The 27,339-nt window shown below is 38.4% G+C and overlaps 1 protein-coding gene across 4 annotated transcripts in view; it reads right to left on the bottom strand.

Annotated features, from left to right (window-relative positions):
- PCMT1 (protein-L-isoaspartate (D-aspartate) O-methyltransferase) overlaps positions 1-27,025 on the bottom strand; it is a 43,131-nt gene extending 16,106 nt beyond the window's left edge. For 2 of the 4 annotated variants that reach the window (XM_005908048.3, XM_005908047.3), the window contains exons 1-5: positions 26,554-27,014; positions 12,079-12,183; positions 10,803-10,834; positions 2,627-2,731; positions 658-778 (exon numbers count right to left, since the gene is read on the bottom strand). In XM_005908048.3, the coding sequence (XP_005908110.1) occupies positions 658-778; positions 2,627-2,731; positions 10,803-10,834; positions 12,079-12,183; positions 26,554-26,782 (592 nt within the window). In that variant the 5' untranslated portion in view covers positions 26,783-27,014. Of the gene's footprint in view, positions 1-657; positions 779-2,626; positions 2,732-10,802; positions 10,835-12,078; positions 12,184-26,553 lie in introns of all 4 variants that reach the window. The other 2 variants (XM_014482294.2, XM_070376854.1) reach the window with 2 other exon arrangements.
- Between the last annotated feature and the right edge of the window lie 314 nt (positions 27,026-27,339).

Below are 27,339 nucleotides of genomic sequence, written 5' to 3'. Positions count from 1 at the left end.
GTTGTGTCCGACTCTGTGCGACCCGAGACGGCAGCCCACCAGGCTCCCCCGTCCCTGGGATTCTCCAGGCAAGAACACTGGAGTGGGTTGCCATTTCCTTCTCCAGTGCATGAAAGTGAAAAGTGAAAGTGAAGCTACTCAGTCGTGTTCAACTCCTAGCCACCCCATGGACTGCAGCCTACCAGGCTCCTCCGTCCATGGGATTCTTCAGGCAAGAGTACTGGAGTGGGGTGCCATTGCCTTCTCCAAAAAAACTGTGTGTGTGTGTGTGTGTGTACAATTTATTCATACACATATTTATATGTCTGAAAAACATGAGGAAAAAGAGAGGCTTTCTTTATCTTACATACCTCTGTGTACCATTTACATTTTCTATATTCAACACTGATTACTTTGATGTTACTTCTTTAAAAAGTAATGAAGAAAGAACTCAACATGACATTTTCTGAAATGGTTAATAGTCATGTCACCCCTGGTCAAGGTAGAACCAGTGTAACATTTTAGAGTAATTTATTTTCTTGCTTAGTACTTAAAAGTGATTGTTAAAAAAAAAAGCAGCAGCAATAATTAGCTCTGAATATTATGTCACTTGCATGGGATTTTTATGAAAATAAAAATTCTCCAGAGAGGAAATTTTCAAAGTTTTCTGATACTTACCAACCAGTTGCACCCTCCCTGAAGACAAAAGCATTGGATCATCCTTTCTGACATTATTTATTGAGTCATCTACTAGCTCTTTAATGTGGTCAATTCCTATGACTTTCCCACTAGGTCCAACCTGGAAGTGAGAATAATTCAATAATTCATTGGTCTTAGTTTTTCTAAGGTGTCAATAAAATATTTCTTTATCCAAAGTTATATTTAGTAATGAGAAATCAGGACAAATACACAGTTTAAGTCTCTAATTTGATTGTTAAATACTCAGTCTATTATAGATTATTTGACAATAACTTTCTCAGCCATAACCCTAAATGAATAATGATACTTCAGTAATTATAAAACTAGAATTTTAAAAATTTACAATACTAAGAAAAATGGTATCTTTCTTCCTTCAGTTTCTAATTTTTATACCCAGAATCCTGAAATGGGACTTAGCTACCAATATTAAATGGTAGTTATTAGTGCAACCATTTTTTATTTAAATTCCATTGAAAGTGTGACTTTAAATATTACAGATACATAAAAAATTTTATAGGAATTTCTATACCTGATTCTACTGCCACATGTGGGAAATATAAAAATAAGTAAAAATATTAAAAGACCCTAAACACAAATATTAACTGTAGAATGAAATTAACACAATAAAGACTCTGAAGTCAGACTATCTGGGTTTACATCTAAATTTCTTACTTACAACTATATAACCTTGACAAGTTATTCTATCAATCAGGTTCCTCAGCTGTAAAGTGAGGAGGAAGCGGGTACATACCCCATAAATGACATGAGGAATTAATAAGAGAATACATGAAGAGTATTGTGAACACTGACCAGCACATGGTAAACATGTGAAAAACATTAATTAGTATCATTTTCAAAAAGATAACTGAGAAATAAAATGACTTTTAAAAAAATGATAATGCCTCTGAAAACGTAAACAGTCAAATACAGAAAACAAGCCATTAATTAAACACCATTTCTAGTATTTAATTACATCCCATTAGTGAGGGTTGCTGCTGCTGAGTCACTTCAGTTGTGTCCGATTCTGTGCGACCCCATAGACGGCAGCCCAAGTCAAACAACTGAAAAGGAATATCTGAATTCTTATTGTGTGCCTGGCACTGTTCTGGAGGCTTAGGATACATCAATGAAAAAAACTCAGAAAAAATTCCCACCACTCTGGAGCTTACATTCTAATAGTCTGCCAATTATATATTGACAGCAAATTAAATGGATTCTAGTCAAAAAGGATCCATAAATGCTACCTTAACTAGACCATAACCTTCCAAGCTGGACTCCAGGTATAAGATTTTTCTTAATCAACTTGACTTGATTATCTGAGCACAGATAAACTTTTACTCCAAGGTGCCTGAGTGGGCCTCCAGACTCAAACTCCGAATAGTCATTATCAGATAAGCCTCTGATGATGAAATTTGAAGTATAATAAAATAAAATAAAAATGCATTCATTTTTCTTAATGTAAAAAGAGTTCTCCCTCAATCCTAATAAACCTATTATTTGGATATCAGGCTGGTTCTGCCAGATGAGAACTTACAAGAATGAAGTCTGGGAGCTCTTGGTTGCCACTGTGTGATCACAAGAGAAAAGCATATCTGAGAATGCAGAGAACTTGTGGAGGAGAGCCAAGTCAAACCAAGAACCAGAGAGAAACTCACTGTCCATAACAACTTGAGATCTTTCTCTGAATCCAGCCATACAAGAAGCCAGAGAGACCTCTAGACTTTTCCATGATATAACCAAATAATTCCCTTCTAGTTCTGCCAGAGTTCAACTGAATGTTCTGTCACCACCACAACAAAAAGAAATCCTAGGTGACACATATTCTAACTGCTATCTCAACAGAATTTAAAAAGAAAGAAAACTCTCAAAAACTGCTAGTGAAAAAAATACATGGCCAAATCATATAATATGCTTCTGTTGGGGCCAGAATAGTAAATAAAGCTCTTACCATACGTGCAAAACATGCAGTAAGGATTCCACTTCCAGATCCTACATCAAGAGCTTTAGCTCCTTCATGCAACTGATCAAATAGAAGTTCTAGTGCATATGCATGCTGCCAAAAGAAAACAAAGCAAGTATTCATTTTTCTTCCCAAGATTCATAAAGTATATATACCATGGCATATGAATAAAGCTGCAAACTTCTGAACAATTTTTCCACTACTGTCATCTACCAAAACAATGAAAACATAACATATTACATACTTACACCTACAGAGGAATTATGTAAGAACATCCTAGTTTGATTAAAATTCTTGTGCTTAAAGTGTTTCCATAATTTTAGATCTCCAGTATGTGAATATTTAAAATTTAACAATTTCAAAGTAAAAAGCTATAAAAAGATTTACAGTGAAAGGTTTCCATTCCACCCCTCTCCCCAACCAGTCTCACTCCCTAAAGGCAACCAATGTTACCAGTTTCTACTGACTCCTTTCAAACATATTCACTTTATGCATATGTAAGCAAATATGTATGTATTTATAAATATATCTTAAAGGAGTATATGTTTGTATGAATGTATTATAAGAACAAATATGCCTAATGAGAGATACTTAAGTTAGCTTCAATCTTCCATAACAAATAGATAAATATTCTTAAAAGGTATTAATATGCCATAAGATAATAATCTTTTTAATAATCTTGTAAAGTATATCTATGGGATAAATAGCTAGAGGTAGAAGTAAGGGGGCCAAAGGATACATATGTTTATGTTTACAGTATAAATTACATATCAAATAAAGTCATTGGTTAAGGTTTGGATCAAACCAAGAAATAAAGACTTCTCTATTCCATCCTCTTTATGAACTTACATTTTAGTACTTTTCCAAAATATGAGGTTAGAATTAATAAATAGTATCTCAAAAGCTGTCCTTAAATGCCTGGTATGTTCACTACTAAAAATCATAGATCCAGTAGCAATAAGCACATTCACTATAAGATCTTGGTTGATAAAAATACACATCCATGAATCCATAGTGACAGTAAGTAAATATATCCCTTTACACATATATAAATGGAGGATAGGGAGAAACTGTTCCCAAATGTTCCAAATATAGATGAAATATTGAACTTAGAAAACTGCCATTTGGCAACCAGTTCAGTAATAACTGCTTAAGTCAAAAATCACAAATGGATGCTGAAACTAGTATATTATCACTTGATGAGCAAATACTCTCAAAGTGTTTGCCCAAGACACATTAATTACAAAAGGGAAAAATAATAACTTTACAATGGAGTTAGAAGTTTCTTAGTGGAGAAACTTGACTGACATTACCTCAATCAGATGATTAATGTTAGTATCACCAAAAATGGGACACTCTGACATTACATAACATCTGCAATATTTCAGGCAAAAATGTATAACATATCTAACCAGGAAGAAAAATCAGACCAACCTAAATTGAGAGGCAATCTATAAAATAACTGGCCTGTATTCATAAACATTTTCAATACTATAAAAGAAAAAAACTAAGGCGCTATTCCAGATTAAAAAGACATGGCAATTGAATGAAACTCCTGATCTGCAACCTTCTTTTTCTTTAAAAGACATTATTAGAACAACTGATAACATCTAAATGAGGTCTGTAAATTAGTTAACAGTGTTGTATCAATGTTAATTTCTGATTTTGACAACTGTAGTATGGTTATTTAGGTGAACGTTCTATTTTTAAAGATAAAGAGCATTCTGTTTGCAAATTACGCCTACAGAGTTCATAAAAATATATATATATTTCATATACATATATATCTTCCTCCCCCCATATAAATAGGGGGAGGGAGAGAGAAGGAGAGAGAGAATAAATGATAAATCAAATGTAGTACAATGCTAACACTTTATCTGGGAATTATTTGTACTATTCTTAGAATATTTCTGTAAGTCTGAAATTATGTCAAAATTTAAAAAAAAATTTTTTTTAATCATCAGATATAGGTACCATTCAAAATGGAGGACAGAATAGAAACTCCCTAACTTAGCTGATAAAAGCCAGAATACTGATTACCTAGAGGATGGAGGTTGACTAGGAAAAGAAGCCTTTCTGACTGAGGGAGCCTTCTGGAGTGCAGGAAATGACCTGGTAATGGTTACACATATGTAGACACGTAAACATTCATCAAGCTGTACACTTAAGATGTGTGCACTGTGCAAAAGTGAAAGTGAAGTCACTCAGTCGTGTCCAACTCTTTGCAACCCCATGGACTGTAGGCTACTCTATTCATGGAATTTTCCATGCAAGGATACTGGAGTGGGTTGCCATTTCCTTCTCCAGGAGATCTTCCCGACCCTGGGATCGAATCCGGGTCTCCCACACTACAGGCAGACTCTTTACTGTCTGAGCCACTTTTGGGTTTCTGCAATTTAATAAAAAAAAAAACTTTGAAAATATTATTTACTCCAATCACTAAAAGTGGGTGGTACAAACATTTATGTACCTCCTAATGTGATGAACAGAACAACCATTAGGAAATTTTCTTGAAAAGAAAAAAAAGGAAAAAGTTAAATATGGCTAAGAATCATTTAATGAATATGGGAACTTCTATAGGATAAATGAACAAATTTTGTCAATAAATAAATGGCATTTTCAAAAGGGAGACTATTAAAATGAAAAGAGACTTTAAAAGATTAAAAAGGTGTAACATAAGCCTCTTGTTTGGATCCTGATTTAAGCAAATCAACTATAAAAGAATTTTTTGAAACAGCTGGTAAAGTTTGAACATGGACTAGGTATAAGATAATACTAAAGAACATTGTTAGGCATGATATGGTATTGTAGTTGTGCTTTTAATCCTTCCGATTTATACGATTTACGGGTAAAATGATATTATGTTTGAGACCGCTTTAAAATATTACAGTAAAAGAGAAATAACTATATAAAACAAGATTAGCACATTGTTGGTAATTAATGGAGTTGGGTGACTGGCTACATGAGGGTTCATTATATTATCCTATTTGCATGTGTGGTGTTGGAAATTTTCCATATTAAAAATTCTTTAAAAGACATTGAGGCTATCTTTTCCCACAATTAACACAAAAAGTGGAAAAGGCTATTAGTAGATGCAGCCTCATACAATTTGAGGATTTTGAAACCATGTTCCAGAAAGTAATTAAGGTTCTGCAAAACCTATTTAGGAGCAACAAGCAAATGTAGACCTGTGGCTACTGTGTTTGGGAAAAGAGTTATAGTAAACTGATTTTTTTCCATTTTTCATATAGATTCTTTTGCAAAGAGCTTCTTGCCTAATGAGTGAAAACCACTAGTACTATGAAAGAGTCCTGGATTAAATGTTCAAAGTATTGCTATAAAGGATATCATAAGGACAATTGGAAAAACTTACAGGGAGTTTGAAGATTAAATGGGAGTTAACGTGTCAATGTTCATGTCCTGGTTTTGATGGCTAGCTATATTGTAGTTGCATAGGAGACTGTCCTTTATAGGAAATATACTACATCCTGAAGTATTCAAGAGTGATGGAGCATCATTTCAGCAACATATGTTCAAATGGAGTAAAGAAAGAAAGGTTCTTGATAATATACTTGCAACTCTGTAAGTTTTGAGACTTTCAAAAATTTCAAAAATCTCACTAACCTTATCTTTCTTTGATGTTTCAAAAAGATAGAGTGGGATACTATCTTTGAATTACCATTATGTACATCAACCAGTGGAACAAGGAAGTGTTAATTAATGAGGTTTCTATGAGACACACTGGTATAACTTTTACTGAAGAAACTACTAGAAACATTTTATTTAGTCAAAGCTATTGTTTTTAGACAAGAGGCTTAGCAGGAAGAATGGAATCTCTAATTAAGAGAAAGTTTGTGAACTTTCTTCAGGATGTCTGTAACTTTTATCAGATATTTTGAAACAATCAGTATCCCCTGCAAGTTTAATAAACCCATTAATAAGATAACAAGTGTCATATTTGGCTGAAATAATCAAAGAAACAAAATAACTCCTGTAACAGCTGGACTTCCCTGAGTCCAAAAATGAAAGGACTAGGAAGGATTGAAGGTGCCAATCCCTAATTTATAGGCAGTACTGTCCCAACTTAACACCAAAAGAAACTCAGAAATTTTTTTTCAGTACTAGGTTTGCATAAAATTTTTTTTTAAAAGAGAGTATGCTAAGCTATTATTAAAATCCTGCTGCTGCTGCTGCTGCTAAGTTGCTTCAGTCGTGTCCGACTCTGTGCGACCCCATGGACGGCAGCCCACCAGGCTCCCGCATCCCTGGGATTCTCCAGGCAAGAACACTGGAGTGGGTTGCCATTTCCTTCTCCAATGCATAAAAGTGAAAAGTGAAAGTGAAGTCACTCAGTCGTGTCCGACTCTTCACAACCCCATGGACTGCAAGCCTACCAGGCTCCTCTGTCCATGGGATTTTCCAGGCAAGAGTACTGGAGTGGGGGCCATTGCCTTCTCTGATTAAAATCCTATTCAGATTTAAAATGTCAAGGTCTTCGATCGCAATTACCAGCTTTTTTCATGCTTTTATCACTATAGTTAATATTCTTTTGGATAATCCATGCTCATCTCTAAATCTAAAATTTAAGTTTTTTAAAAAACTCATTTTTAATAATTATGAAAAATTTCAAGCCCACAGAAAAATTTTAAACCCACAGGAAACGCACATAACACCCTTTTCTCCTCATATAGTCATCAACTGTTTCTATTGGGCCAAACTATTTTATCAAACCATCTGAAAATATGCTGTGGACATCATAATACTACACTTCTAAATACGTTTGCATGTACCTGCCAAAAAAAGCAAACTGGGACATTTTTCTTTGCAACCACATCTCCTTTACCACACTCAAGAAAATTATCTGTTTAGTATCAACACTCAAGGGAAGCCTGCAGCCCATGGGTTTAAAAAGTGGGAGACGACTTAGCAACTGAACAACAACAAAGTATCAACATACACACCACACTGGTTTCCTCAGTTGTCCCCCAAATCTCCTTTACAGCTGTTCCCTCCAATCCATTCGAAGTTCATGCCTTGCAAATGCCAATTCCAGAATATTCTGCCCCATTTTTCTGTTCCATCCACCACTTTTCTTGGTCTATCAGAGCACTGACTTCTTTTAAAAGCCCTGCCCAACTGTCCGACATACTACCCACACATTCTAGATGTGTCAATTTCCACATGATTAGATTTAAATCAAAGAACTTTAGCAAGAACACCACACAGGGCTTGCAGGGCACCTCCCACTGCATCACATCAGGATGCACAGAACACTGAGCCATCTCACCACTGGACTTGCTTAGCTGAACAACTTAGTAAATGTAGTAACGGCTAGATCACTCTATTTTTCAGGGCATAGCTATCTCTTTGTAATTAATATGTCAAATAATAATTTGAGACTACAAGGATGTTTTTTGTTCCCCAACAACTTTCCTCTTAATGGTTTAGATTAATTGGTGATCTTTGCCTAATTCAACAATTACATTGATAATTACAAAGAACTGATTTTTAAAATTCTATTATTCTTTCCACATTTATTAATTGACATTCTTCTGTTTTTCATCTTTTCCATCCTGTTTTTTTTTTTTTTAAGTTTCATTGGACTCACAGATTTTTGTTTCTGAATTCACTGTGTTACTATCCATTATCTTCATTATCTACCATTTTTTGATTCTCAAATTGTCTCCAATTTGGTTTCTGGGAGTCTCTTTAAATCTGCTCCCATGTCCTCCTGATAATACCCCAGTAGACTTTAAGTACTTCTTCACTTTCTGAAATTTAGTCACTTCTCCATGAAGCTCTAGTATTTCTTTTAGTGGTATTTGGGATTCAGTGTCTGGATACTAAATATGCTCATTGCTACCAGGACATCATTTCATATTTTTCTGTAATTAAGACTTTGGAAAATATTAAGACTTTGGAAAATGTAGTTACTTTCAAACCTATGACTTTGAGGTTCATCAAATGCAGATGTAGAAACAGTGTATAAGCACATGAAAAGATGCTCATCATCATTCAGTTCAGTTCAGTTCAGTCGCTCAGTCGTGTCCGACTCTGCGACCCCATGAATCGAAGCACACCGGGCCTCCCTGTCCATCACCATCTCCCGGAGTTCACTCAGACTCATGTCCATTGAGTCAGTGATGCCATCCAGCCATCTCATCCTCTGTCGTCCCCTTCTCCTCCTGCCCCCAATCCTTCCAGCATCGGAGTCTTTTCCAATGAGTCAACTCTTCACATGAGGTGGCCAAAGTACTGGAGTTTCAGCTTTAGTATCATTCCTTCCAAAGAAATCCCAGGGCTGATCTCCTTCAGAATGGACTGCTTGGATCTCCTTGCAGTCCAAGGGACTCTCAAGAGTCTTCTCCAACACCACAGTTCAAAAGCATCAATTCTTTGGTGCTCAGCCTTCTTTACAGTCCAACTCTCACATCCATACATGACCACAGGAAAAACCATAGCCTTGACTAGACGGACCTTTGTTGGCAAAGTAATGTCTCTGCTTTTGAATATGCTATCTAGGTTGGTCATAACTTTCCTTCCAAGGAGTAAGCGTCTTTTAATTTCATGGCTGCAGTCACCACCTGCAGTGATTTTGGAGCCCAAAATAATATACTCTGACACTGTTTCCACTGTTTCCACATCTATTTCCCATGAAGTGATGGGACCGGATGCCATTTTTGTTTTCTGAATGCTGAGCTTTAAGCCCACTTTTTCACTCTCCACTTTCACTTTCATCAAGAGGCTTTTGAGTTCCTCTTCACTTTCTGCCATAAGAGTGGTGTCATCTGCATATCTGAGGTTATTGATATTTCTCCCGGCAATCTTGATTCCAGCTTGTGCTTCTTCCAGTCCAGTGTTTCTCATGATGTACTCTGCATGTAAGTTAAATAAGCAGGGTGACAATATACCAGTCTGTTGTTCCATGTCCAGTTCTAACTGTTGCTTCCTGACCTACATAAGGATTTCTCAAGAGGCAGGTCAGGTGGTCTGGTATTCCCATCTCTTTCAGAATTTTCCACAGTTTACTGTGATCCACACAGTCAAAGGCTTTGGCATAGTCAATAAAGCAGAAATAGATGTTTTTCTGGAACTCTCTTGCTTTTTCAATGATCCAGCACATGTTGGCAATTTGATCTCTGGTTCCTCTGCCTTTTCTAAAGCCAGCTTAAACATCAGGAAGCTCACAGTTCACGTATTGCTGAAGCCTGGCTTGGAGAATTTTGAGCATTACTTTACTAGCATGTGAGATGAGTGCAACTGTGCGGTAGTTTCAGCATTCTTTGGCATTGCCTTTCTTTGGGATTGGAATGAAAACTGACCTTTTCCAGTCCTGTGGCCACTGCTGAGTTTTCCAAATTTGCTGGCATATTGAGTGCAGCACTTTCACAGCATCATCTTTCAGGATTTGAAATATCCTGAAATTTGAAATCTCATCATCATTAGGGAAATGCAAATTAAAACCACAATGAGATACCACTCCATAGCTACTAGGATGGATAAAATAAAACATACAATAACAAGTGTGAAAAGAAGTGCTGAAATTAGAACCGTCACAGGTTGTTGGTGGGACTATAAATGATGTAGCCGCTTTGGAAGACAGTTTGGCAGTTCCTCAAAATGTTAAGCATAGAAATGCCATTTGTTGTTTAGTTGCTTAAGCCTTGTTCAACTCTTTTGCGACCCCATGGCCTGTAGCCTGCCTCTGTCCACGGGAATTCCCTGGCAAGAATACTGGAGTTGGTTTTCATTTCCTTCTCCAGGCGATGTTTCCAACTCAGGGATTGAATCCATGTCTCTTACACTGGCAGGCAGGTTCTTTACCACTGAGCCACCAAGGAAGTCCATGGTCATTATATTTTTAAAATATTCTTTCCCTTAATTAACTCATCGCTAAATAAATAACTACTTTTTATATCTACTTTTTACATGATTAGATACCAATGACAACCACCAAAAACTTTAATGAAAGTTTTTACCAGAAAGAGTTCCTTCTCCACATCTTGTATTAAGAATAAGAATAATTAATTCGTTACAAATAAAATAATAAAACTGATTATGATTAGAAGTTTAAAATGTTCTTATAACCATTTTTTACTGAAGAAAGCACTCTTAAGAGGAAAAACGTGATCCATTTGCACCCAAATGACCAACATTAACTTACCATGTGTGGAGCACTAATTGTTGCTTGGAACCCTGCAAAAGAAGAAGAGAACTACTGATACATTCAGCTGCAAAAACACATGAAATGCTCCATGTAATTCATTTTCTAGCATCCATACATTATTTTTCATAATAATTATTTTCACGTTTATGATCTCAAGAAATAAAAACATTTTGTACTTGACAGTACTGTCATGCACAGTTAAAATTAGAAAATATACTCATGCCAAAGGCTATTTGTGCTCAGTACAACGGTCCCACTATTTCTAAAAATTTCTTCCCCCATATAGTTAGTTAGGGAAGAATTTCATTAACTTGATACATTTATGATGTTTTTCCCTTCAGATTCATAAAAAGAAAATAAGCTTCCATATATCATAAAATATGCAAAATCATTGCAAATTAACTTATATCATATTTTTGGCACCTTAAAAAAAAAAAACTGGCACGAGCAACCAGAGGAACTTAAGAGACTAATAAAGTACTTCTATTTACTCTTTACACTATCACCTAATGTTAATCAAAACAATCTTTTTTTAGTTTTTAGCTTTTAGGTTTTTTCCAGTATTGCTTTCTCGAGACTTGTTTACCTGCTTCTGCATCGGAAGCAGTTTTCACTGAGCGGTGGTAGCAGGTGCCTTCGGGGTTCAGAAGCTCCCCAGGATCTTCTCTGCTGACCGTTAAAGTATTTCCAAAAGAAGGCAGCATGGCAGCTGGCCGACAGAATCCTGAGGCACTCCTAAGCCTCAAAGGCGCCCACTGCCAAGGCTCAGCAGTTCGGCAAAGCCTGCTTCAGGAGAAGGAGTTAAATATGGCACTTTCTAAAAACAAGCACAAACCAGAAAACTCAGGGCAAGTGAAGCAGAGAAGTCAGTAATAACTTAGCTACACATTTTCTTCAATACCAATTTTAGAATTTTCTGCTACTGCAAAAACCAACCTTTGTCAACATTAGAGACCCTAAGAGAATTCAGCATGCAGCTTAAATTCTAAGCTTTCATCTAAAGTGCACTTTAAGGAAATGTTTATAGAATTTTTACATATATCCTTCAAGAAAATAGAAACTGTAAGTTTTCATCTAAAGGACGCTTTAAGAAATTGTTTACAAAATTCTTACGTATCTCCTTTAAGAAAATAGAAAAGACACTTCATAAACAACGCTTTATTATAATGGATCAGCAAGGTAATAAATGGAAAATGGTCTGTCTATTTTTACTTACAAAGATTAGAGAGCAAATGAGTAAAATTTGTGACATTTTCAAAAATCCAAAACTTACCTATTGATTGTGGAGAATCCATATAAGGGTTACATTTTGCATAGTGGGAGCGGTCTGTGGCCAACATTACTTCAAACACTTTATCTGTCTTGATGATTCCATTTTCTAAAATGAATGAGGCAATACTTTAAGTTGGGAGTGGCAAGATCAGATGTAGTTGTTTAACATAATTACTCTGGCTACACTGTAGAGACTAGACTGGAAGAGAGCAAAATTTTCATGATGGCTCAGGTAATCACAATCTGGTCTTTAATAATGAAAGTAAGGACGAAGAAAAGAAGGATTTGAGTTATATTTAGTAGGTAATGTATACTTGACTGACTAGATTTGGAGGTGGGAGGGGGATAATGTTTGAGATGCTGGTGTCATATACTGGTCTAAGAAATCCTAGAGAAGCATCATAGCCAAGGAGAAAAAGGAGAAGCTATGTATTTAGGAGGAGCTATGGACCATAGCCATGGAGATACATAGCAGCCAGTTGGACAAACAGATCTGGAGAAAAATCTAGATTAGAGATATAAATGACTAGTTGTACAGATGGCAACTGAATCAATGGAAGTGAAGGAAAGTGGCCAGGGGAGAAAGTACACAAAGAAGAAAAACAACAGTGTCCATTTAAGAGAAATGCAAAGGGACTGGAGCCTTCAAAGATTATGATGAGGAGCAGCCACAGAGGCAGAAGAAAATCAAGTGGATACACTGTTATAGGGATCAAGAGAAATACGTTTTTCAAAAAGGAAGGCAAGACCATATGACATAAATGATACTTGAAAACATTACAGAAGTGAAAGAACTCAGGCACAAAGATGGCATACTGTATGATTCTATTTAATGAAATGTCCACAACAGGCAAATCTATAGAGAAAGTAAGTAGACTAGTGGTTGCTTATGGTTAGGAGAATAGGAGGGCAAAACAGGGTATCTTTTTGAGATGAAAATATTAAATTGACCATGGTAATGGTTGCACATACCTGTAAATATACTAAAAATCACCAATATCATCTAAATTAAGAGAATTATTTTTAAAGTATAGTGGGGCCAGAAGTGGCAACCATAAGAAGCACTGCTTCTGAGAGAGAACCATATATAGGCAGGGAAAGGATGACATGTCGTGATACAGCAATGAAGGGAAAGAAGGAAGAAAGTGAAGGATCCTACAGAAACAGAAAAGCAGCAAGATACACCAACTCCTCCCCCTTCTCACCACTATTACCAATATCATTATCCATTAAAGAAACTGCAAGTGCTCTTGAACTGTGTGCATAAAATGCCTAAAAAGGAAAAAGGAAAACTAACTCCAGTCAAAGCTACTGTAGAAAGAAGACAACATGCAAACAAAATATTTCGGCTGATTAAACATACCAATACTATATTCTAAGAAAACTTAACAGAAAGTAAATATTACCAGAAACATCAACATCCAAGACATCTACTAACACAATTATCAGGGAATTCCCTGGCAGCCAAGTGGTTAGGGCTCAAGTGTTTTCACTGCAGGGCATCTGGGTTCAACCCCTGGTCCGAGAACTAAGATCCTACAAGCCATGTGGCACAAAAAAAAAAAAAAAAAGAGAGAGAGAGAGAAGAAAAGAAAATACTATCAGACTTTAAAACAAGAAAAAAAAAATTCAACTCTCAAGGCAAAAAAAAATCAAATTACCTAGTAAGAGTTAAAAAAAAAAAAAAAAAAAAAAACAGACAACCATTAGCTTTCTTGAGAGCAATATTCAAAGCAAAGCAAGAATGAAGCAGCAGCATTTTCAAGAAATTCAAGGAAAGGAAGTGCAAGTTAATAACTAAAAAGGAGGAAACTGTAAATGTACCCAACAACATGAACAAATCTCAAGAGCACTAACTTGACTGAAAGAAGTCAGGCAAGGAGATTTTACCCTATGTGATTCATCTATTAATACACTGAATTCCAAAAAAGTCAAAACCATAGAGGCTGAACTGATCCGGAGTTGCTAGGGGTTGGGGGGTGAAAGGAGGAGATTAATTGCAAAAGGGCATGAGGAAATTTTGTAGGTGAAAGAAATGGTCTGTATCAGAGAACAGCAAACTTCTGTTAAGATCGAAACAGTAAATATTTTAGGCTTTGAAGGCCATATAGTCTCTGCTTCAACTACTTGACTCTGCCACTAAAGTGCAAGAACAGCTTTACAGCAGACATAAACGAATGGGTGTGGTTGTACTCAAATAAAACTTTATTTCTAAAAACAGGCAGCAGGCTAGATTTGGCCCGTGGGTTGTAGTTTGCTCACTCCTGTTTTATATCATTAGGGTGGTGGTTATACAACTGTATTTGTCAAAATTTTCAAATCGTGGTCTTAAAATTGGTGACTTTTTCCATAAATTATATCTCAAAAAAGCTGACTTTTTAAAATTATGGCCAAAACTGTTCTTCAAATTATCAAGGTTATAGGAAAAACGTCTTAAATGTGCAAGAACTCAGGGAATGCTAAACACACATGTCCTTCCTAAGAAATCTTCTAGAAGATGTGCTTCATCTAATGAAGCAATCACCAGGGATACCTCAGAAAAGGACACATGTCCAATTGTAGAGCAAAGGTTAATATTGGGTGGATTGGCCTGCCTCCAGAAGGATCCTGTCAAATTGGTTTAGCCAGAACACCCAGTACTCTTGATGTAATTTTCCACCCACTGATCCCCACCCTGCTCCTAGACTATAAATCTGCACTCACTTACTGTATTGATTGCAATTGTTACTGAATAAAAACTGGTTTTAGCTTTAAAAAAAAAAAGACTAAAAGGGTAAAGACACTAGTGGAGGACCTCCCTGGTGGCAGAGGGGATGGGAGTGCACCTGCCAATGCAGGGGACATGGGTTTGATCCCTGTTCCAGAAAGAGTCCACACGCCACAGAGTGACTAAGCTCACGGGCCACAACTGCTGAGCCCGTGGCTCTAGAGCCCAGGAGCTGCAACTCCTGAGTCCGTGTGCCTCAATAGCTGAAGCCCGCATGCTGTAGAGCCCATACTCCACAAGGGAAGCCACTGCAACGAGAAGCCTGCGCACTGCAACTAGAGAAAAGCCTGCGCAGCAACGAAGACCCAGCACAGCCAAATATAAATAAATATTTTTTTTTTAAAAAGACCAAACGCTGTTTTAAAAAAAACAAAGAGAAGCCGCCGCAATGAGAAACCCAAGCGCTGCAACGAGCAGCAGTGCCCACTCACTGCAACTAGGAAAAGCCCTCACAAAGCAACGAAGACCCAGGGCAGCAATAAATTTCTAAAAAAGACACCAGTGGAATAATAATATTTAAATGTTATATGTTCTGACAAAGTAGAAACAATGCAACTAAAAACAATGGGAAAAGGAAAAAAAGGAAAAAGAAGAATTAGATCATTGACTGTTTTGAGGAATCAAAGGATACCACTTAATACTGACTGACCAGACAGTATTAGAAAGAAATAGTAATACAAGAAATACTAAGTATAAGAAAAGGTGGTTTAAGGACACTATAAAATGTATAAATACACACTGTCCAAAAAACAGAATGTTTTAAAAACTAGCAAATAAGGCATACCAACTAGAGAAACACTTAAATAGTCATAGACTGGTACAGATACAAATCATTTTCTAACTAAAAATATTACAAATTTGGATTCATTAACCCAAATAGAAAGTACTGTTTCTATATAAATAAGCTTAGGCAAGCTACCTGTAAAGGCTACTAAAACAGTTATAGCATTTTTTAAAAAGTTTTAAAAGCAGTGGCCATAGGACTGGAGAAGGTCAGTTTGCATTCCAATCCCAAAGAAAGGCAATGCCAAAGAATGCTCAAACTACCACACAATTGCACTCATCTCACACGCTAGTAAAGTAATGCTCAAAATTCTCCAAGCCAGGCTTCAGCAATATGTGAACCATGAACTTCCTGATGCTCAAGCTCGTTTTAGAAAAGGCAGAGGAACCAGAGATCAAATTGCCAACATCCGCTGGATCATTGAAAAAGCAAGAGAGTTCCAGAAAAACATCTATTTCTGCTTTATTGACTATGCCAAAGCCTTTGACTGTGTGGATCAGAATAAACTGTGGAAAATTTTGAAAGAGATGGGAATACCAGACCACCTGACCTGCCTCTTGAGAAATCTGTATGCAGGTCAGGAAGCAACAGTTAGAACTGGACATGGAACAACAGACTGGTTCCAAATAGGAAAAGGAGTACGCCAAGGCTGTATATTGTCACCCTGCTTATTTAACTTCTATGCAGAGTACATCATGAGAAACGCTGGACTGGAAGAAACACAAGCTGGAATCAAGATTGCCGGGAGAAATATCAATAACCTCAGATATGCAGATGACACCACCCTTATGGCAGAAAGCGAAGAGGAACTCAAAAGCCTCTTGATGAAAGTGAAAGTGGAGAGTGAAAAAGTTGGCTTAAAGCTCAATATTCAGAAAATGAAGATCATGGCATCCGGTCCCATCACTTCATGGGAAATAGATGGGGAAACAGTAGAAACAGTGTCAGACTTTATTTTTGGGGGCTCCAAAATCACTGCAGATGGTGACTGCAGCCATGAAATTAAAAGACGCTTACTCCTTGGAAGGAAAGTTATGTCCAACCTAGATAGCATATTCAAAAGCAGAGACATTACTTTGCCAACAAAGGTCCGTCTAGTCAAGGCTATGCTTTTTCCTGTGGTCATGTATGGATGTGAGAGTTGGACTGTGAAGAAGGCTGAGCACCTAAGAATTGATGCTTTTGAACTGTGGTGTTGGAAAAGACTCTTGAGAGTCCCTTGGACTGCAAGGAGATCCAACCAGTCCATTCTGAAGGAGATCAGCCCTGGGATTTCTTTGGAAGGAATGATGCTAAAGCTGAAACTCCAATACTTTGGCCACCTCATGCGAAGAGTTGACTCATTGGAAAAGACCCTGATGCTGGGAGGGATTGGGGGCAGGAGGAGAAGGGGACGACAGAGGATGAGATGGCTGGATGGCATCACTGACTCAATGGACATGAGTCTGAGTGAACTCTGGGAGTTGGTGATGGACAGGAAGGCCTGGCGTGCTGTGATTCATGGGGTCGCAAAGAGTCGGACACGACTGAGCAACTGAACTGAGTAATAAGAGAGGTATCATTTACTGAATATTTACCACATGCCAGAAAAAACCCTAAGCACATCACACACTCTATCTCTTTTGAGATATGAACTTAGGAACTATGAAGCAATCTTACATTATCTCTAACAATCGTATAAAGTAAGCACCATTATTACTCCATCTTACAGATAATAAGACTGAGCACAGAAAGTCTAAGTTGTTCCAGATCACAGAGCAAATGAGGGGTAGGGCCACTGAAGCTGAGATGTCAGATTCCTGTTGACCACTTCACTGTACTACTACCATATTCAAATAGCTTAGTGACTTACACGAATTCAGACTCTCAAAGTCAGAAGGGTCATCAAGTCTAACTTCTTCATAAATTGGTACCACGATCTCTACTTGAAGAGCCGCACGATGTGAAACAGCCATTTCATATTTAAACTACATTAATTATCAGAATTGTGTGAACTGTGAAAGTTGCTCAGTTGTACCCAACTCTGCAACCCCATAGACTATACAGTCCATGGAATTCTCCAGGCCAGAATACTGGAGTGGGTAGCCTTTCCCTACTCCAGGGGATCTTCCCAACCCAGGGATCGAACCTAGGTCTCCAGCATTGCAGGTAGATTCTTTACCAGCTGAGCCACAAGGGAAGCCTATTATCAAAATACTTCCCAATATTAAGAGGAAATCTCCCTCTTTATAACTCACTTACATAAACCCTTAGTGCTACTCTCTAAAGTCACCCAGAATATAATGAATTTTCTATCCAACCAACACTTTTTACACATTTAAACAAATCACGATCACTTCACGTTTTTATCTTTCTCAGGTTAAGCAGCCTCACTCAACACTTCCAGTTACCATTATATTCACACATTCTTCTCTAAAAGAACATTTGTGATATATAAAATCAAACACATTGCTGCCAGCACATTCTAAAAATCAAGTATATTAAAGAGATTACTTTCCTTAAGCTAGACAACATACATCTATCAAACTCACCTGAGTTTCTTTGGTAGGTTTCTTAATCTATAGAGGGATATAGAATTCACACACACACCAAAAAACTAACAGGTTTTAAAAGTATGTCACCAGTCATTTATTAAGAAGCTGAACACATAAGGCTCAGGATAAAGACTTCTTAGACTATGATTAGGTGATTTCCAAAATTTCCACTACAAGGTTATTTGATTTTTCCCAGGATTCCATATTTTGAAAGATGCCTAAAGCAAGCTACGGTTACTAAGCTATTAAATCATTTTCCCATTTTTGACAATCTGACATATACAACTGCCAGTGCCCTGCAATATTTCTAGCAAACAGCAAAGTACTGTTTCACTTCATTTGTACAGCCTAATTATAGGTAAACATGCAGTTACTACTAGGTTTTCTGAATTAGTGAACAGCTTTAGAACCACTCACGCTCAATTTTCCTGAACCCTAAGGATCAAGGGCCCTAATTAAATAATTATAACAATGGTTAATGTTGATCCAAATAAGAAGTTAGCAGAATCCAGAAAGGAGAACGCAACAGAACCCAAGCTATAAACAAACAAAAAAAACTTGAAAAAATTAGACCCATGTTAAGAAGGTATTTGTTTCTCTTCTCAACTTGAGGAATAGGGAAGGGTGAAAAGGGAAATAAATTCCAAGAAAAGGACAAAAACCCTATACAAGAGTCATAATTTATATAAGAACTGTAAACTGTGGCATGATTTCAAGAAACTGATAAAAGTGTTGTTGTTGTTGCTAAGTCACTTCAGTCGTGTCCGACTCTGTGCGACCCCATAGATGGCAGCCCACCAGGCTCCCCCGTCCCTGGGATTCTCCAGGCAAGAACACTGGAGTGGGTTCCATTTCCTTCTCCAATGCATGAAAGTGAAAAGTGAAAGGGAAGTCACTCAGTCGTGTCCGACTCTTCGCGACCCCATGGACTGCAGCCCTCCAGGCTCCTCCATCCATGGGATTTTCCAGGCAAGAGTACTGGAGTGGGGTGCCATCACCTTCTCCAGATAAAAGTGTAAAAGAAGGAAAAATATAAATTCCCTGGAAGTTCAGTGGTTAGGACTCAGCACTTTCATCACTTTCAATCTCTGGTAAGGGAACTAAGATCCCACTAGCCATACAGCAAAAAAAAAAAGGAAAAACATTTGACTATTCCCCGTCAACAGTAGAGGGGTCTGTGATATTAGAAATAAAGAGCAGAGAATAAACTCATCGCGTACTACATAGCTCAGAGAGGTACTGACCCAATCATTAATGTTTGTGATGATGGTTATCAATTTTCAACAATTAAAAATTAAGAGTGCAGATGACTTACTGCTTAGAACCAAATGAAATGTTATCAACTTTGACAATGTAAAATAGCCACCAGTAAGTTGAAAAATAAGCACCCTTTTTTACAAAGTGGAAGGGTTAAAGTATACTGTCAGTTTATAAATTATAGAACAAAAAATTGAGGTTAAAGTATATTACTCAAAGTTACAAAGGTAACCACAAAAGAGGAAGCAGAAATTACAATATAACTGTATGTGGGGAAGGGAGTAAGTTAAAAGGGTGTAAATACTCATCCATCTTGTCAGGAAGTCAGCAGATGATGTCTAAAGCTGATGAAGAAATAGCAGTTCAAGCATATTATTTTAAGACATAAGGACAATCACCAGAAGACCCAAAAGCGCAATTAGAAGTGTTCACTAGAGGCTCCAGTGAGCAAGATATAAGATGCGGCAGGGTCTCTGTTTCTTTCACAGTGGTAGAATTGGGGGCATTATCTAGCCTCTCTGTAGTTAAATGTAGCCTACAATTAAGTTCTTGCCAATGAGAACACAGGAAGAAATTATGTATGCCCTTAAAAGGAATGTGGGTTTTCTCCTTTTCCTACTTTTCTTCCCATCAGCTGGAATATGGAAATAATGGGGGTAAATTAACTTCAACTTTGTAGACAAGGGAAACACTTTAGCAGTCACAACGAGAAAAAAGGAGCCCAGATCTCCAAGACCATAGAACTATCATATTAACTCTGAATTACTTGTTCATACTTGGATTGTTACAGGAGACAAACTTTGTATGTGTAAAATGAGATCGGTCTGAACAATAGGATTGGAGTGGAAGCATGGGAACAGGTTGTAGAAGACCCCTAAAAGGCCTGAAAGCTAAGCAAGAGGTATTTCCAACTGGTACAGTAAGCCACAGAAATCTCGGCAGAACAGTGACAAAACAGAGAGCAGTATACTAAGACAGCAGTGCAAGGCGTAGCATGAACCTGAGGGGACAGAAATTCAAAGTGAGATGACCAATCAGACGGTTGGAGGCATATCACTCCAAGTAAGAACTAAGAGCCTAGGCTAGGGTACAATCAATGAAAATACAGTGAAAGGGTTGGCCGTGAAAGACATCTGTAATAACTACTGAGTTAATCTCGGGACAATCTGAAAGAATCAATAACTATTATAAGACTTCTGATCTGGGAGAACAAAAGACTGGAAGCAATCCTGGCAGAGATGGAAAAAAAAAAGATCCTGTGCTGGTATGAAGCACTGAAAACACAGATAAGAAAACAGGCTACAGATGGATTTCAAGTCATACAGAAACTAAGTTTCTGTAACTTGTTACAGAGTTAAATCTCAAAAAAAGAACTATTACATTATTGTATTAGTTTTATGACTTGAGCATTTGTTTATCAACTACTCTCTATTTCTTCCCCACTAACAAAATGACAGGGAGAACAGAAAGAAATCAACAAAATGGTTTCCTTTTACTTCCCATCTAGAACGATTAGGCATTGAAAGGAGGTAAGTAGAACCTGAGATATTCTCCGTACAGAAAGTCTGAAAGGGATTAATTTTAAATTATATAATAAACCATAATCAAAGAAAAATTTTAAGTGATACCAAGTTATGATAAAGCATATCATCTAAATATCAGAGATTATTAAAAATACATCTTTCTCTAAACCATTATCACTCTTAATACACAGTTATCTGTTCTGATGCTACTTCTCAAAAGAGCATGTTCCTTGGACTCCTTACATTTCTGACAAAATAAAATGTCATGCAAAACTCTAAAATATAGGTAACCAAATGTTAACTTCTCTGGCTCTCTCCTATAACACACACACACACATACACTCCCCACATGTGATTTCATGCAAACCATGAAGTGATTAAAATTGTGGAATCTTGGATTTGGAAGGGTCCTCAGAGGTCTACTATACAGTGAAAGCCGAGGACAAATCTCTTCCACAATATCGCTTACAATGAAATGGTCGATAATTCTTTGCTTCAACATATCCAGTGACAGAAAAAAGTTTTTCAAGGCCAAATCTTTGTTAGGATTGCTTTGTGAGTGCTTCCTTATAATGAGTCAAAAATCTGCCTCCCATCTGTCCTGGTTTGACCCTTCACTACATGATTTCCTTCAAATATGTAAACACTACTAGGGAGCAGGGGATGAGATCGGGATTAACATATACACACTACTACATATAAAACAGGTAACTAACAAGAATCGACTGTATAGCACAAGGAACTTTAGTCAACGCTCTACGGTGACCTAAATGGGAAGGAAATTGAAAAAAGAGGGGATATATGTACAACTATTCACTTTGTTGCCCAGCAGCAAATTAACAAAACATTGTAAAGCTACTCCAATAAAAATTAATTTTAAAATAAACACTACTGCTCTCTTTAGCTTTCTCATTGCTAAATCAAACCACCTCCATTTCATCAAACCATCATGTAAGATGCTGGTGCACTTGTCATCTTGACCACTCTTGTCTGAAAATCTTCAGTATTTCACTGCTACACTTAAAGCATGTTGGTCTTAACTAAGTGCAATACTAATAAAAATATGTGGAACAGCACAACAGAATGAACTAAGATCACACTGAATAGAATGTAATATAATCTATCATCTAGATCTAGTGCTGCTCCAAAGAACTTCTTATGATGATAGAAATGTTCTACATCTGCACTGTTCAGTCTAGCCCCTAACCTCATATGGCCACTGAGCTCTTGAAATGTGGTTGGTATGACTGAGGAACTGAATTTTTAATTTTAGTTAAATTTAAGTAGACACACTGATATTAAAATTCTTCCTCAAAAGTTTTTCTATTAAATTTTAGTCAGTACACTGTAAATTTACTTACCAGGGTGTAACCATAAGACTGACATAAGCTAAAACAAAGAAGTGTTTTTTGCATTCTAAGTGAGGCCCAAATTTCTAAAAAAGAATCACTTAGCATTTTATTACCTGTTACACTTAGCCCATGAATGCACATGATAAAACTAATATTCTCTTTTCCACTAGTTATGCTGTTAGTGGATAAGAACTGACACTCCAAACAGAATAAGAAAATGATTTCAATTTATTTGTAGAAATAAAGAAGGATACAAAAGCTAAAAATTTTTGAAAATTTAAATGCTTATTAAGGGTCTTCACTTTAATGTTTTATTAAGCAACTGAAACCAAACATTTCCCCAAATAAACTCCTACTCTCCCACACTTCCTAGCACACCCCATCCCCAAATACCTGCGGCTCACTCACTTATTATTTCCAACTCAGAAAATGGTAAATTGTTCCCACTGCCCAGGTCTAAAACCTTGTGTCATATCCTTGACATCAGTCTTTCTCCTACACCCCAAGTCCAAATCTAGCACATTCTATTTTCTCTGTCTAGTATGCCTGTCCCCCAGCTCTATCTGCATGGCTTGAATTTCTTCTTCTTCATCAAATCTTTACTCAAATAACACCTTAGTGAGGCCTTCTCCCCTACAACTGCAAACCTACCACCCCATACTCCCTATCCTCTTTCCCTACCTTGCCACTTATCATGTGACATATATTCTCTTTGTCTGCTCCCACAAGAAGTAAGCTTCAAGAGAGAAGATGTTTGCTTCTCATTGCTGTATCTCCAGTGTATGGGACATAGAAGATAGTCAAATGTCAGTTGACTGTTTCCACAGATTATACATACATTATACATGCAAATGGCACACTCAAGGTTGCAAGGGAAATATAGTTAGAAACAACTGATGTGTTAGGGTAGTGGACTGAATTTTTTAACAACAACAACAACAACAACAAAATACGTAAAAGAACAATTAATAGCATTGTTTTAAGCGACCAATACAGTATTTGAAGTCTAGTCAGAGTCAACCTTTCACAAACACTTTGGTTTGGACATCCCTGCTCTAGCAGACAACCTCTCAATCTCATCCACTCCTGCCCCCTTCTTCTCCTTTCACCACGGCATAAAATTATCCCAATAAAAGTAGAAAATAAACCCTAATGTAAACATTAATTGTCACATTCCCTGGATTAAACAGGCTCTCAGTTGTTTTGAATTAACATTTCATGAGCATGTTATCAGTCGATAGCCATAAAATATCTATTTTCCATTTCTAAAGACCTGTGATGTCCAACATGTGGTATCAAAGTTAATTTAAATAACACAGAACCCAGTTCTTCAGGTGTACTCACATTTCAAATGCTCAGCGCCCCATGTAGCTAGTGGCCACAGTACTGAATGGCACAGATACCAACACGACAGGCAGCTCTGCTGGGCAGGCCTGCTACAGATTTTTTCCCTAAAATTTTATTTGAAAGTATAAAAATGATTCAACTGAAACACTGGCAGGGTTTAGTCTTATAATTTTCAGTTCTCTACGTCAGTGATTTTCAAAGTGTGGTCTCCAGAACAGCAGCAGCATATTACTTAGGAACTTGTCGGAAATGTGAATTCTTGAGCCCCAGCAATCGGTCTTAATTTGTTTTAATGAGCTCTCCGGGTGATCCAGCAGATTTTGAGGCATGCTAAAGTTTTAGACCACAGTTGGCAGTCACTTAAGAGCAGTTATCAATACAAACATAAACTATGAGATATTATGAATGTATCATTACAATCTAAAATAATCTATAAATATCAACTGTGAAATCATACTTCTATCATGTCTTGTAGAAGAAACACCTCAGTAGGTATTTTCAATAAAATTAATATAAAATATTAAAATGAAACCAATCATGAACCTTATTTGATTAAAAAAAAAAACTGTAATTTGCTTCCTCTTCCAATTTGCAAATCCATATTCACTTCAGTATCAGCATTATAGAAGCCTTTACGTAAGGAAGAATACACAGTGGTGCAATTACCAGGAAAGAGTGAGAAATTTTCAGTGTGTGCCAACTGAAATTTTTATGTGAGCAAATACTAGTGTTATTAGTGAACTATTAAATAAATATGAAATCTATTGGCTCAAATTAATTAAGCAAGAAGTTGAAACTAAAGTTGCAAAAGCGTTATGAAAAGGCTAAACAATCTGCCTACACTATTTCCTCTTACTAATCATAGAACTAGTATAAAACTAAGTATCAACATCCATATATGTTAAATATTTCTCATTAAATTTTCTGATAGGAAAACATCCTTAGAAATTTCAGCTAAGAATACATTTAATGCAATACCTTAAAATGATTACAAAACCACTGGGAAAAGATCTAGTTTTGGCTTACTACAAATTTGGCCCAAAAAGGAGAGTCTTCAAGAGCCTGATTGATTACAAATTTCTGCCACAGCCAAGTGTTTACCGAGATAACCTGCTGGTGGAAAATTACTTAATCAGAATTCAAGTACAGAATGTTTCAGGTGTGTAGGCACTAGATAATTTTAAGAAGTTTTATTAAAATATTTACAACATATTGAACTTCTGGTCTATGAGAACCTAAATCACTCTTAACACTGATACTGCACATATATTTCCATTTCCAATCAAGTATCCTTCCATAAAGTGAATACTGGCAATGTTAGACAGGGCTTTTAAACCTAAACATTTTTTGAACATATATATATGTGTATACATATATATATCTATCTTCATATATATCTATCTTCATATATATATATATATATATATATATATAGCGCTAAGTTGCTTCAGTCATGTCCGGACTCCGCGACCCCCGTGGACTGTAGCCCATCAGGCTCCTCTGTCCATGGGATTCTCTGGAGGGCAAGAATACTGGAGTGGGGTGCCGTATCCTCCTCAAACATTCTTTACTAAACACTAAGGACACAATCTCCAACTTTGGAACATTATGTTAAAAAAAAATGACTAACATTAAGAACTAACCATGTGTCGGCCAATGTTACTTATTTCTCTCACTAATCTTAGTATTCCTAGCCTAGATCCAAGCATATAATATATACTTAATTGGCATTTATTTTTTTAAAAAGTAATGATTATTAAGATGAGGGGATTCAAAGATACTAAAAAAAAAAAAAAAAGTCCCGGCCTTCAAGGAGGTTACAAATCGAATTCGAAAACATGACATGCGAAAAGCTAAACAACCTATAACAATTAAAAATACCACGTGGCACGGCTGTGATTATTTGCAAAGTCAGTGGCAAAGAAGAGCGCTATAAATTCTAACCAGAGAGAGTATTATAGACTGCGGTTCTGGTCTCCCGACCAGACGGCGACACTATAGTTCAATTTAAAAAAAGAAAGTGACACAGCACTCATCCCACCCTAAAATTATCATCAGAGGAAGGAATACAATAACTAAAGGCAACGGTGTAGAGAAAACTTCCATGCACAGCTTTTAAAGCATACGATGGCCCTGATAAAAGTGAAAACGGGCCGCAGAACACAATGGTCCGCCGGACCTCCAGGACCTCTGAAAGCTCCTGAAACACAAGTCTCTCAAGGAGAGCATCCTTCCTCCTTCCTCCCTCAGCTCCCTACGAAGCTTTCCAATGGACAGCCGTCCCAGAAATTTCTCCCAGCATCCGCAGTGACAGCAACTCTCATCTTCCTCTCCCTCCCCTCGCCAGTATCAGACGGTGGCATCTCCCGCCAGGGGAAAAAACGGAGGGCGGGGGATTGGGGGGGGGGGCAGAATAGGCGAGAAAGCTTGCAGCTATATCGAGTTAGGACGGGAGGAGTAGGTGTGAGGATGCGGGGGTCGAGGGCGGAGTCCTCCCTGCTCCAGCTCCTGTCTCTCGGAGGTCTAGCCAATATCCCACTCCCCCCATCCTCCACCCCAGGGCGCGCCCCTCGCCCGCTGGACCTGAACCGGGAGGCGACGGACTCGAGTGACAGCCTCGCTGCCTGTGCGCCCCCAGCCCCGTCCCCCAGGCCCGCGGGGAGATGCCTGCCCTCGCCCCAAGAGCAGCGGCCCCGGGCTCCTTCTCTGATTCCAGTCCACATCGCCGATGAGTGACAGGTCCCGGGGGAGGCAATCGCCAGCGATCGCTGCTCTGGACCGTGGGTGCAACCGTGCGCCGAAGCCCTCCAGCAGGCACGGGGAGTAGACAGAACGTCCCGGGAGGCCCCAGGGGACCCGGACCAGGCCTGGCCTTCCCCGGTTGCCCCACACCCGGCGGGGGTGGCACTTACTGCGGAGGTTGTGGATTAGCTCCGAGTGGCTGGCGCCGCCGGATTTCCAGGCCATCGCTAAGCACACCCGGAGCAGGTACAGAACCACCTTCAGCGCGGCGACGGTGCCCAGCAGCTTCCCCAAGAGTGAGACCACCTCCCACACGGTCACCGCCCCGTTCTCGTCCCCACTGGAGCCGCCGCTGTTACTGCCGTCGTCGCCGCTGCCGCCACTGCGCGCTCCCGGCATCCCCCGCGGCACGCATGCGCTCTGTGACGCCGCGCGGCCTCGGGCGTGGCCGGGTGGGGCCGGTGCGGGGGTGGCTTAGTGCCTCGCTGCCCGGGCGAGGGGCCGCTGCGGCTGCCCGAGTCTGGCGGCTTGGCCTCGCTGAGTCAGCGCCACCGCCGCCACTGCGTGGCCTTTCTGAGACCTCGGGCTGCGCAGCGCCTCCTTGCTTGGTTTTGCCCTGCGGTCAGGCGGGGTGGGCCCCAGCGCGGTCGGCCGCGTGCCTCGCTGCGGCTCTGGTCACCGAGAGAGGTGGCGGGATGGCAGGGCGTGTCTAGTTCCGAGGCTGCCGGTGGCTCTGCAGTCGTCGCTGGGTCAGCTGTTGCGAGTGGCGGGTCTGCTCCTATAGCTGTCCAGATTGTTAAACGGTGGGCTTCCTCTGTCCTGCCTTCACCCAACCCAATGAATGACTAATATAGTTAGGTCGGTTAGAGTCAGAGCTCCCTATGCTGGAGACTGAATATCTTAAACCGAGGGCAAACGTCCTCTCTAACCCGAGTACTCCAGGCTCTAGCTAACAA

This window comes from Bos mutus, chromosome 9 (assembly GCF_027580195.1).
Source record: "Bos mutus isolate GX-2022 chromosome 9, NWIPB_WYAK_1.1, whole genome shotgun sequence".
NCBI lineage: Eukaryota > Metazoa > Chordata > Mammalia > Artiodactyla > Bovidae > Bos > Bos mutus.
Note: the sequence above shows the minus strand (reverse complement) of the source record. Positions and strands in the feature narration are given on the sequence as shown.